This window comes from Schistocerca serialis, chromosome 3 (assembly GCF_023864345.2).
Source record: "Schistocerca serialis cubense isolate TAMUIC-IGC-003099 chromosome 3, iqSchSeri2.2, whole genome shotgun sequence".
Lineage (NCBI taxonomy): Eukaryota > Metazoa > Arthropoda > Insecta > Orthoptera > Acrididae > Schistocerca > Schistocerca serialis.
The window spans coordinates 94,213,942-94,227,521 of record NC_064640.1 but is presented as its reverse complement, the minus strand read 5'-3'; the positions used below and the strand labels follow the sequence as shown (position 1 = coordinate 94,227,521).

Genomic DNA, 13,580 nt, shown 5'->3' with positions numbered 1-13,580 from the left:
CAAGACAACAACCATCTGCACGAACAGTTTGACGACGTTTGCAGCAGCACGGACTATCAGCTCGGAGACCATGGCTGCGGCTGCCCTTGACGCTGCATCACAGACAGGAGCGCCTGCGATGGTGTACTCAACGACGAATCTGGGTGCACGAATGGCAAAACGTCATTTTTTCGGATGAATCCAGGTTCTGTTTACAGCATCATGATGGTCACATCTGTGTTTGGCGACATCGCGGTGAAGGCACATGGGATGCGTGTATTTGTCATCGCCATACTGGCGTATCACCCGGCGTGATGGTATGGGGTGCCATTGGTTACACGTGTCGGTCACCTCTTGTTCGCATTGACGGCACTTTGAACAGTGGACGTTACATTTCAGATGTGTTACGACCCGTGGCTTTACCTTCATTCGATCCGTGCGAAACCCGACATTTCAGCACGATAATGCACGACCGCATGTTGCAGGTCCTGTACGGGCCTTTCTGGATACAGAAAATGTTCGACTGATGCCCTGCCTAGCACATTCTTCAGATCTCTCACCAATTGAAGACGCCTGGTCAATGGTGGCCGAGCAACTGGCTCGTCACAATACGCCAGTCACTACTCTTGATGAACTGTGGTATCGTGTTGAAGCTGCATGGGCAGCTATACCTGTCCACGCCATCCAAGTTCTGTTTGACTCAACGCCCAGGCGTATCAAGGCCTTTATTACAGCTAGAGGTGGTTGTTCTGGGTACTGATGTCTCAGGATGTATGCACCCAAATTGCGTGAAAATGTAATCACACGTCAGTTCTAGTATAATATATTTGTCCAATGAATACCCGTTTATCATCTGCATTTCTTCTTGGTTTATCAATTTTAATGGCCAGTAGTGTATTACTGATGATTAAAGTCTCTGTTACGTGTATCTGTTGTGAACTTACCGAAAGACGCTACGACTTATGCACCAACCTGGTAGTAGTAGTCCTATGGACAGCCGATCGTTGTAGTAAATTGTGAGAGTCCATAACAGCGGATTCCAGTAGAATATGCAGTTCTCGTTTGTACGTGAATACCCATTTAAGTGTTAATAGGTTTAAAAACGCAGTTCGTCAGCTGATCTGATAGATGGAGCGAGCGAGACCTAGCCTCGTGACGTAGCGCTGAGGGCTGTCTTTCTCGTCGCATGACCATCTGGTACTGACTGGTTCTACACCTTACACAGCGTTCCACTGTCACCAATGTGTTTATTTTAAGGCGTTTACTAATGTTTTGTACGGTGGCACTGTTATGCTATCGCTTATCAGAAGTAATTTTAAAATTGTGGTGACGTTTATTTCGGTAATAGCGTCATTTCATATCTTCATGCACATTTATTTTGTTTCTAGGTTTGTCACAAGGACATATTCGCTAGCGGGAGGTACATGGGCATACCTATTTTGGAGTCTACGATGCTTCCAAAGCGTGACGTATGGCACTGCCTGCAACAAGGCAACGTGGCGTTACACAGGGTTTGTGTCGGACATACGTTCGTCACTATTAAAACTCGCAGCGATGGGCATAACAGCGAAACTGCGCTGCGAGAGGTAGATATCTTAACGTAAGTATTTCACTTATTGAGGTTATATGAACATTTCTGCAAACATATCTTTACATTATCACATTAACGATAGACTCGTGATGTATGCAGCGATTGCTTTCCGGCTGCTGCTAAACTTACCTTGTAGTCTTTACAGTTTGGGAGAGAAAACACGTTTCTACCGTTATTCGAGAGCGCGTGACTGAAATGTATATTTAATAAAAAAATTTTGACACAGTCGCAGTTTTGGTGTAATTGTAATTGTAGCAAAAGTTTCCTGATAAAAGAACTTAACATTACGTGACTGGCAGAATAAATCATTGCAGACGTATGGTGCTTTTCCATAAAATATTCTTTGATTAAAATTAAAAATCTTTAATTTAGATAATGCAGGCTAAGTTACTTATTTGCAAGAAAAGATCTTTGTCCACGTTGTGAGCTCTAGTGTACGATTGGTTGTGATGAAGATGTTGGAACGAGCATTTCAGTTCACCAATTTACTTCCCTAAAGTCCTCCACCTGTTGAAGTCACATCTCTTTGTTTTTCACCATATTCCCTTTCTCTTTGTGTGTGTGTGTGTGTGTGTGTGTGTGTGTGTGTGTGTGTGAGTGCCAGCATTTTGATGGACATTTTAAACGTGAAAATAACATTGTCACAGCTGATATAAACATTGTGTGTTATCTTCTTTTCCTTAAAATGGTACTTCTTCGTTCTCTCATTTAGCCTAGGATGAAACGTTAACTACCTGCTTAGCATGCTGTATGTATATTGTACAGTTATACAACAATTTAGTTGTGGAATTAGCATTATAGTTTTTAATTTGAGAGTTCACAGTCATGCTTGAGGTTTTACACATTAATTGCATTCTTCAATAAGCCTTGCTGTTTAGCCCCCTCACCCAAAAATCATCATCACTTGCTCAAGTAACTGACAGTGATTCAGACTGTCTAATTGTTTGTATACTTGCCTGCTCAGCGCAGTATTTTAGCCACATTATATTATGAGCAATTGTGCAAATCATCCATGAAACACGCAACTAACCAAGTAACTCTAGAATGGGCGGCTGCTTCTTTAGTTCTGTCATTTAACACTCTTGACACTTATCATGTCATTCTCAGTATTTCTTTTCACGTTGCTTTCCCGTTTCCTCTCCCAAAAGAGCACTACATTTAAATTATCACTGAATAATTGTGAATTACTGTAACATATATAATTAAATATGATCATTCTATCTTATCTTCATTGTGAACTGTAATTTTAATAACATTTTTGGATTTTATTGTGAAATATTAAGAGTGTTGATCTCAAAAATGTCTTTGTTACTGGCTTTACAAAAGAAATGTCTGAGTACAAGTTCCTGAAATGTTGCAATAATGTTAGTACAGTATTATATTTAGTGGCTGATAAAGCAACTATTGTCAGTTTTACTTGGTACGTGTTCTGCATTAATTAATATGAAAAATAAAATGAAAAATTTTTTCCAGAGAAATTCGTCACACTAACATCCTTTTACTTATGGGTCTACTACATATGGAAGGATATCATGTTGTAATGGTGTTTGAAGACGTGTTGGACTCACTGTATAATTTAATTCACGAAAAGGTTGGAAATATACCCTTAAATATCAATTTCTACTTGCCTATTCTCAGAAAATCCTACGCAAAAGCCCAAATGGTTTTCTTCTTTGTCATTTATCACATGCTACTTTTACAGAAAGTCATTTTCACACCAGTGCAGAAGAAGAGTTTCATGATTCAGTTATGTGAAGTTATGATATTTCTTCATGATAATGGATGGCTACACACAGCAATTTCATCACATAATACACTTGTGACTAAAAATTACATTCTTAAGCTTTCTGGATTTGAATACTCACAAAATATTTACAAGGTAAGATAACTGTGCACTCAAGTATGTACTAAGTCGTGTAGACCTATTCTTTGATTGTGTTCTTGTTTGAATATTCATCTGTTGTAGGAATTGGCTATAAATATTGTAATTATGAACGTTAACAATTACACACCACCAAAAATACACGCGTCACTAACTGTGCAATTGCCTACTTACTATAATAAGTGACATATTACCGTTTTTGTAACGACTGTGATATGAATATACGATTCTCGTGGAACCATTTATCAGTTTGTAAATGAAAGACAACTTATTTAATCGTAAATATCTCCCTATGGTACTATAATATGAGCCTTTTCCAGAGAAGTCTGTTAATATTTACCTTGTTTTTCCTTCCTTCCTTCTTCCTTTCTTTAATTCTCAACATCTCATGTAACAGGTCCCTTAAGTAGGTGTCCGCAGCTCGTGGTCGTGCGATAGCGTTCTCGCTTCCCGCGCCCGGGTTCCCGGGTTCGATTCCCGGCGGGGTCAGGGATTTTCTCTGCCTCGTGATGACTGGGTGTTGTGTGATGTCGTTAGGTTTAAGTAGTTCTAAGTTCTAGGGGACTGGTGACCATAGATGTTAAGTCCCATAGTGCTCAGAGCCATTTGAACCATTTTGAACCTTAAGTAGGTTCCCTCACATATTGTTAATTTCTCATGTTGTTCAGTTTCATTTATTTATTGAGATAACCCATTTGGAGGGTGCGATCAATCAACTTTTGGTTGCTTCTTTGGCTAGTGAAGTGTGGGTAATGGAATACATGCTCACTCCGTTCACAAATGTCTGTATTATACCAGATACAAAAATATTTTCGATCGCTCGGTTCCGAGTTAACAAGGCAAACGATGCAACTGGCAGTCCCTCCCAAATCTTTTTTAAATTTTCGTTGCTCTCAGACCACCTACATCCTTCGAGAGTGTCGTTCCTTTTCTTCCTGCGTCCACTTTCTTCCATTTGCAGACCTCTTTCTCTCCTGAAATCCTGCGTTTTATGTTGCTCCTTTAAAAAGTATTCTGTTATCTGTTATGTCCACACTAATTCCTTTGTTTCTCATATTTTTGTCAATTTCGGCGAACCATGTGGGTTTGGATTTGTAGCTGTTTAGTAAGTTGAAGGTCTGCTTGGTTAGTCTGTTACTATCCATTCGGTATAACTGGCCATAAAACTGTAGTCTTCTTTTGCTCTTTACATCAGTTAGCTTTGCCACTTTTAAATAGGGCTATGTTTGATCTTGATTTGTGTGCAACGTTACTACTATTTATATAAAGTGCATCTCCTCTGTTGATTGCTTGTTGAGTAGGGGGCCAGTCCCCTAAAGATACTACTCAGGGTTGTTAGCTCTGAGGAATATGTTTCTAGCTGCACCTCTGGTAAACAGGCGCTGGCCACTTTACCGCTTGCTACAATTCAGATGCGTTGTTGATTTTTTTCTTGTGTTGCTTCTTCCGCAAGTTCCGCCGCTCCAGTATCCATTTTTTCCGCCTTCACTACCGTTGAAGTCTTCACTGTAAACCTAGCATGGAGGCTCACAGAATGCTATCACCCGGACCAGGTGAGCCCTGGCTTTTTTACGAGGTTGTTACTGTGCCTCCTCCTTCCGGGCTTGGGTCCGCCATAACGCTGTACAGTTTAAATATTACGTTAAATAATTTTGTATATTTGAAATATCGCTTTATTAACATTGTTACGCTTTTCATTTTTTGCACTAACGCGCAAAGCGGACTGGTGGAAATGTGGCACATTATATAGCTCTTTTTTCGCAGCCAATCCCCAGTAAAACGGAGTGACGCATTTGAGGTCCTAATTGAGAATATTTGGGAAGGGACAGCCAGTTGCATCGTTTGCCTTGTAAACTCGGAACCGAGCGATAGAAAATACACTACTGGCCATTAAAATTGCTACACCACGAAGATGACGTGCTACAGACGCGAGATTTAACCGACAGGCTCAAATGGCTCTGAGCACTATGGGACTTAACATCTATGGTCATCAGTCCCCTAGAACTTAGAACTACTTAAACCTAACTAACCTAAGGACATCACACAACACCCAGCCATTACGAGGCAGAGAAAATCCCTGACACCGCCGGGAATCGAACCCGGGAACCCTAACCGACAGGAAGAAGATGCTGTGGTATGTAAATGATTAGCTTTACAGAGCATTCACAAAAGGTTGGCGTCGGTGGCGATACCTACAACGTGTTGACATGAGGAAAGTTTCCAACCGATTTCTCTTACACAAACAGCAGTTGACTGGCGTTGCCTGGTGAAACGTTGTTGTGATACCTCGTGTAAGGAGGAGAAATGCGTACCATCACGTTTCCGACTTTGATGAAAGTCGGATTGTAGCCTATCGCGATTACGGTTTATCGTATCGCGACATTGCTGCTCTCGTTGGTCGAGATCCAATGACTGTTAGCAGAATATGGAATCAGTGGGTTCAGGAGGGTAATACGGAACGCCGTGCTGGATCCCAACGACCTCGTATCACTAGCAGTCGAGATGACAGGCATCTTATCCGCATGGCTGTAGCGGATCGTGCAGCAGCGTCTCGAACCCTGAGTCAACAGATGGGGACGTTTGCAAGACAACAACCATATGCACGAACAGTTCGACGACGTTTGCAGCAGCACGGACTATCAGCTCGGAGACCATGGCTGCGGTTACCCTTGATGCTGCATCATAGACAGGAGCAATGGTGTACTCAACGACGAACCTGGGTGCACGAATGGCAAAACGTCATTTTTTCGGATGAATCCAGGTTCTGTTTACAGCATCATGATGGTCGCATCCGTGTTTGGCGACAACGCGGTGAACGCACATTGGAAGCGTGTATTCGTCATCGCCATACTGGCGTATTACAGGGCGTGATGGTATGGGGTGCCAATGGTTACGCGTGTCCGTCACCTCTTCTTCGCATTGACTGCACTTCCAACAGTGGACGTTACATTTCAGATGTGTTACGGCTTTACCTTCATTCGATCCGTGCGAAACCCGACATTTCAGCAGGATAATGCACGACCGCATGTTGCTGGTCCTGTACGGTCTTTTCTGGATACAGAAAATGTTCGACTGCTGCCCTGTCCAGGACATTCTCCAGATCTCTCACCAACTGAAAACGTCTGGTCAATGGTGGCCGAGCAACTGGCTCATCACAATAAGCCAGTCACTACTCTTGATGAACTGTGGTATCGTGGTGAAGCTGCATGGGCAGCTGTACCTATACACGCCATCCAAGCTCTGTTTGACTCAATGCCTAGGCGTGTCAAGGACGTTATTACGGCCAGAGGTGGTTGTTCTGGGCACTGATTTCTCAGGATCTATGCACCCAAATTGCGTGAAAGTGTAATCACATGTCAGTTCTAGTATAATATATTTGTCCAATGAATACCCGTTTAACCGGCCGGTGTGGCCGAGCGGTTCTAGTTCAGTCTGGAACCGCGAGACCGCTACGGTCGCAGGTTCGAATCCTGCCTCGGGCATGGATGTGTGTGATGTCCTTAGGTTAGTTTGTTTTAAGTAGTTCTAAGTTCTAGGGGACTGATGACCTCAGATGTTAAGTCCCATAGTGCTCAGAGCCATTTGAACCATTTGGGAGGGACAAAAAATGGTTCAAATGGCTCTGAGCACTATGGGACTTAACATTTTTGTTTCTGGTATAATACAGACATTTGTGAACGGAGTGAGCATGTATTCCACAACTCACACTTCATTAGCAAGCAGATCAGAATCAATTTCTTGTCATGAATTTTAGACCTAATACCTGGAAAATCTAAACCGATCGTGTAAAAAAAAAAAGTGACTCAAATGGGTCCTAGCATTATGGGACTTAACAGCTGAGGTCATCAGTCCCCTAGAACTTAGAACTACTTAAACCTAACTAACCTAAGGACATCACACACATCCATGCCCGAGGCAGGATTCGAACCTGCGATCGTAGCGGTCGCGCGGTTCCAGACTGTAACGCCTAGAACCGCTCGTCCACTCCGGCCGGCCAGATCGTATATAGTAAATACTGATGGTCATACACAATGTTTTATTTTATATGTATTATTATAAATTATTTTAACAGCAACCATAGCTAATATTAATGTGTAAACAAAACAATATTGAAAACGTAATAAACTAAAAGCAACATCTAATAAAATGAATTATATCAAGGTCTAAGTGAATGCTTTCCAGCTTATATTACTAGATATGTTACTGACGGCCCCGGTAAAACTCTTGCCGACTAACTAAAATTATACCTGATCCTAGACCAATTATTGATAGACTAATGTCGATTGCCCACATTTGTTTGTGCATACCTAGGAAATCCTCAAGTCTACGCATACCCATATGGTGGCCATTTTCTTTGTTATATACGTATGCATATATTTTAAAGTGTCTCTAAATTATATTTGCACTGATGTGGCAAAACATTATGACCAGTTTCTTATTAGCTTGTTTGGTCGTCGTTGGAACGAAATACATAACTGATCCTGCGTATCAGGGATCCGACAGTTTGTTGGTAGGTTCTGGAGGTATGTGATATTAGATGTCTACGAACAGCTTATGTAATTCGCGTAAATAACGGGCCGCTGACTTGCGTACGCCGTGATGGCGAAAGATAGCGACCCAGATGGGTTCTATAGGACTTACATCAAGCGAATTTGGTCGCCAAGACATCAACGTGAGTTCAGTATAATGCTCCTCAAATACGGTTCTGGCTCCGAGACACGGACAGTTATTACACTGCTGAAAGATGACATCGCGGTCGGGGAACACATCAAGCATGAAGGGTTACAGCTGGTTCGTGGCTGTCAGCATGTCTTCGATTACTACCACAGGTCCATGCAAACGCAGAAGAATGTCTCCCATAGCATAAAACTGCTCCCGCCAGCCTGCTTCCTTGGCGCGCTGCACGTTTCGAGCCACCATTCATATCGATGACGACAACGTTTGTGGAGACGACCAACGACCTAGTGTAGCAAAAATGTGATTCACCCGAAGAGCCGACACGTTTCCATTGATCGACGGGCGAATCCCGATGGTCCCATGCCCACTGCAATCGTAATTGATGTCGTTGAGTCAACATGTGAACACGTAGGGATGGTCTGCTGTGGAGCTCCATATTGAACAATGTACAATGGACTGTGTACTCCGAAACACTTGTGCGTGCACCAGCATTGTGCTCTTTCGGCAGAGATGCCACAGATCACCGTCTATCTATAGCGCAGACAAGCCTCCGAACCGCACGTTCTGTGAAGAGTCTTCGACGTCCAACCATTTAGCGACTAGTGGTAGTTTCACTTTCCCTCTACCTCTTTCCGTAGATGTTCACGACAGTAGCACGTGCACATTCGACCAGCTTCGCCGCTTTTGAGATACTCGTTCACAGACTCTGCGTAATAATAACCTGCCCTTTGTCAAAGTCGCTTATCTCAGTGGATTTCCCCATTTGCGGCCCTTATCTTCGCTAGGGTGATCCCTCGTCCGTATCTGCTCCGTTGGTATACTTTTGTTAATACGTCACGTGACCGCAACGCCACCGGGCGGCATGCAGCGTCGCGTTGGGCAGTGGTCATAATGTTTTGGCTAACCAGTGTATATGTGCCTCTCATTCTCCATGATGGAGAAGAAACTTCTTGCGACCTGTTGACGTTATTTTGATATTGAGTGTCCACTTAATCCAGTGGTTCCCAACCTTTCTTAGACCATTAGCCCTGAATGCAATTAGACATTAGCTAGTACCCTGCCCCCCCTCCACCAAACCGTATGTTGCCCCCCCCCCCCCTCCCCCTCGCCCCAATATTATCACCAACCTTAGCACCTAACTAAACTGCACAATGAAAAACTTTTATTTGAGCACCTTTATTTTTAAAATGATGAAAGACGAATGATATTTAGTTTTTGTATGTACGTATGTGTGTGTGTGTGTGTGTGTGTGTGTGTGTGTGTGTGTTAGAATGAATGACGAAGGAAATTGTGGTGCATCGCGAGTAATTCTCAGATAAGAAAGCTAACTATTCACTTATTACAAAACATGTTTCGGCTGCATTACTTCTCTCCATTGCGGCACTTACTTGACTGTACACTGCAACTCCATTTAAAATCAATCGAGTTAAAATGTGTGCACTATACTTACTGTTCGTAAATCACTTGATTGCTGCACTCCCTGCTTCTCAGCTGTAAGAAATTGGAAGTCTTCAGGCTGTTAATGCTTTGAGTCTGAAAACAGCCACTAATAATAATAATAATAATAATAATACTGCGTACAGCGCTGAGTAGCCCCCATATAGTTACTGCTGTGTCGTGCTGTCAATTAATTCGTTTATCTGTTTTGAAGCGAGAAACAAATCAATTTCTGACAACTGCAGGTGCTATCTACAATTTGGAGAAGACCTTTTCTTTTGATGTTTACCATTCCTAACGCATGTGTCTCACTTTTATCATCAGCGTTGTATGGGACAGTGTGTAGTGGGTGGACTATATGAGGAACCTGTAACCAACATCGCATTAATGCTACTAATTGAGAAAAAGTAATTATTGGTAACTTATATAATCAGTATTAGAGACCTACAAAATTATGGTAATAGGATTGATGCTTTGAAAATAATTTAATATCGTAATTAAACAGAATCTAATCGTTTAGTTTTTACCCCTCAGAAAATTTCATTTTCCCCCTCAGAGGGTAATGACCCCCAGCTTGGAAACCACGGACTTCATCTTATTCACTGAAAGTTGAGCAGCTGTGTTATGGATATATTAACTGTAATACAAAAATTTCTGTCACTTGCAATTGTTTGCAGGTCGCAGTCCAATTGTCTGCATTATCTCGCTACGTGGAAACGGGGCCAACTGAAAACTACAGAATCAGCGGAGCCTTCCTCTCCACATTCACAGCATGGTGTGTTGCTACATCCCATTCGATGCAGAAGTTTGCGAGATGAATCATGACCTGCTAATTCGTGCATCATACCTTGAGTAGGGACAATGTCGCGCTGTTTGAGCCTGTTCGTAATGCTTGCGAATATGTTATATACTGTATCTGCACTCCAGTGCTTCTATTGTCCCAGTCAGACAACCTTTCATATAAATTTCAGTGTCTTAAGTGTCGTTTATTAGTAATATGAGCTCCTGTGACCTCTACACATGATCATATTAGTCACACCGCAACCCATACAACTCTGTCCTATAACGTACCACGATATCCATCGGATGTATCCCGAAAATCACCCTCGACAGGTGTAGTGCGAAAGGCACTAGTGGGCCTAAGAAGCACGCTCCGCTGAATTCGTCGCAGCATTGTTTTGTAGTTTTGCAGTCGAAGGCGATGCGCCGCGCGGGATTAGCCGAGCGGTCTTAGGCGCTGCAGTCATGGACTGTGCGGCTGGTCCCGGCGGAGGTTCGAGTCCTCCCTCGGGCATGGGTGTGCGTGTTTGTCCTTAGGTTAATTTAGGTTACACGCAGGCAGCAAAGCACACAGTAGCGTTGAAGATTGCTTTGTGATATAACCAGACCACATGCAACGGTAATTTGTAGTCAGCAGTGCCAACACGGACAATCTTACACGTAATTGTCGCTTTTTGAAGGATTTCTGGCAAGAGAAAGTCTCCCCATCAGAAGTATGTAGGCATATACACTGAAGCGCCAAAGAAACTGGTATAGGTATGCGTATTCAAATACAGATATATGTAAACAGGCAGGATACGGTGCTGAGGTAGGCAACGCCCATATAAGACAAGTGTTTGGCGCAGTTGTTAGATCGGTTACGGCTGCTACAGTGGCAGGTTATCAAGATTTAAGCGAATTTGAACGTGCTGTTACAGTCAGGACACGAGCGATGGGACACAGCATCCCCGAGGTAGCGATGAAGTGAGAATTTCCCCGTACAGCCATTTCACGAGTGTACCGTGAATATCAAGAATCCAGAAAAACATCAGATCTCCGACATCGCTGCAGCCGTAAAAAAGATCTTGCAAGAACGGGACCGACGACGACTGAGGAGAATCATTCAGCGTGACAGAAGTGCAACCCTTCCGCAAATTGCAGTAGATGTCAATGCTGGACCATCAACAAATGTCAGAGAGCGAACCATTCAACGAAACATCATCGATATGAAACTTCCTGGCAGATTAAAACTGTTTGCCAGACCGAGACTCGAGCTCGGGACCTTCGTCTTTCGCAGGCAAGTGCTCTACCAACTGAGCTACCCAAGCACGACTCACACCCCGTCCTAATAGCTTTACTTCTGCCAGTACCTCGTCTCCTACCTTACAAACTTTACAGAAGCTCTCCTGCGAACCTTGCAGAACTAGCACTCCTGAAAGAAAGGATATGGCGGAGACATGGCTTAGCCATAGCCTGGGGGATGTTTCCAGAATGAGATTTTCACTCTGCAGCGGAGTGTGCGCTGATATGAAACTTCCTGGCAGGAGTGCTAGTTCTGCAATGTTCGCAGGAGAGCTTCTGTAAAGTTTGGAAGGTAGGAGACGAGGTACTGGCAGAAGTAAAGCTGTGAGGACGGGGCGTGAGTCGTGCTTGGGTAGCTCAGTTGGTAGGGCACTTGCCCGCGAAAGGCAAAGGGCCCGAGTTCGAGTCTCGGTCCGGCACACAGTTTTAATCTGTCAGGAAGTTTCATATCAGCGCACACTCCGCTGCAGAGTGAAAATCTCATTCTGGAATCATCGATATGGGCTTTCGGTGCCGAAGGCGCACTCGTGTATCCTTGATGACTGCACGAGACAAAGCTTTACGCTTCGCCTGGGCCAGTCAACACCGACATTGGACTGTTGATGACTGGAAACATGTTGCCTAGTCGGACGAGTCTCGCTTCAAATTGTATCAAGCGCATGGACGTGTACGGGTATGGAGATAACCTTATGAAGCCATGGACCCTGAAAGTCGGCAAGGGACTGTTCAAGCTGACAGGAGCTGTATAATGGTGTGGGGCGTGTGCAGTTGGAGTGATATGGAACCCTGGATACGTCTAGATATGACTCTGACAGGTGACACGTACGTAAGCAACCTTCAGAAGAGATCTCCATCCCCCGTACTCTTACGTATTTAAGGACAGCCCTGCAGAATTCATGGTGTCAATGCCCTCCAGCACTACTTCAAACATTAGTCGAGTCCATGCCATGTCGTGTTGCGGCACTTCTGCGGCCTCGCGGGGGCCGTACACGATATTAGGCAGATGTACGGTCATGCTCAAAATTATCCGAACGACCTGAATTGTATTTCTCCTGATTCGCATGCAACCCACGTAACGCAGCTGTCTAGCAGATCCTCTAATCGCTCCTCGGTACAGTCGTTTGACTATCGAAAATGGTTCCAACAACTCACCACTAGAAAACACTGTTCTGTATCGCAATAACATAAGATGTAAAGTAATACCACGATACTACAAATGTCAGGGAACACCTTCTCACAGACAGGACTGTCCTTAAGGCTTGTAAGCTCACATTTATTACTATGAATGACATACCTGAAATGTTACCACTCCCATTATTACGTCAGATAGGTAATGCACGTAGTAAGTTGGTCGTATTCACGATTATTCACGATTTCCTCTTCAAAGTAACATACCGTACTTATTATTTAACACAAAATGACATTAAAAATTTAAGTTATTCACGAGCAGCTAGTTGAGAATATGTATCAACTTCAAATGACATGACGAACCGTCTCGTTCTGCATATGGATTCAAACCCAGGTCATGCAGACTAAGTAAAGATTTCGTGACTGACGGAAACTAACAGTCATTCCTGACTAGGCATACAGAGAGTGATATACCTCGATTTTAGACAGTATCAATTAGCGAATATCAACTTTAAATTACGTAACGTAAGCATTTTTAATGGACGGGAATTCCTACGCAGTGTCTATTGTCCCTGTTAACGAACTACGAGAGATGTTAAATATTGCTTCTTCACCAGTAAATTACTTGAAATGCCGTGAAGTCAAGCTTTGTTTTGGACAGGGATTCGAACCCAGAACCTAATCGGATTGATGTCGGAGCACAATCAATTGTGACATAATGCACATAAAAAATGCAATAAGTGTCCTGTGACCATACATAGCGTTTGTTTCGTCACTAGAAATAAAGAACTAGTATAAGAAAGGTTACTGGTGATAGAGTTTCTA

General features: G+C 43.2%; 1 protein-coding gene across 1 annotated transcript in view; it reads left to right on the top strand.

Annotated features, from left to right (window-relative positions):
* Positions 1 to 13,580, top strand: part of LOC126471533 (uncharacterized) — a 228,362-nt gene that overhangs the window by 106,215 nt on the left and 108,567 nt on the right. The window contains exons 4-6 of the mRNA XM_050099760.1: positions 1,368 to 1,579; positions 3,044 to 3,161; positions 3,273 to 3,449. Coding sequence (XP_049955717.1) covers positions 1,368 to 1,579; positions 3,044 to 3,161; positions 3,273 to 3,449 — 507 coding nt within the window. The remainder of the gene's footprint in view (positions 1 to 1,367; positions 1,580 to 3,043; positions 3,162 to 3,272; positions 3,450 to 13,580) is intronic.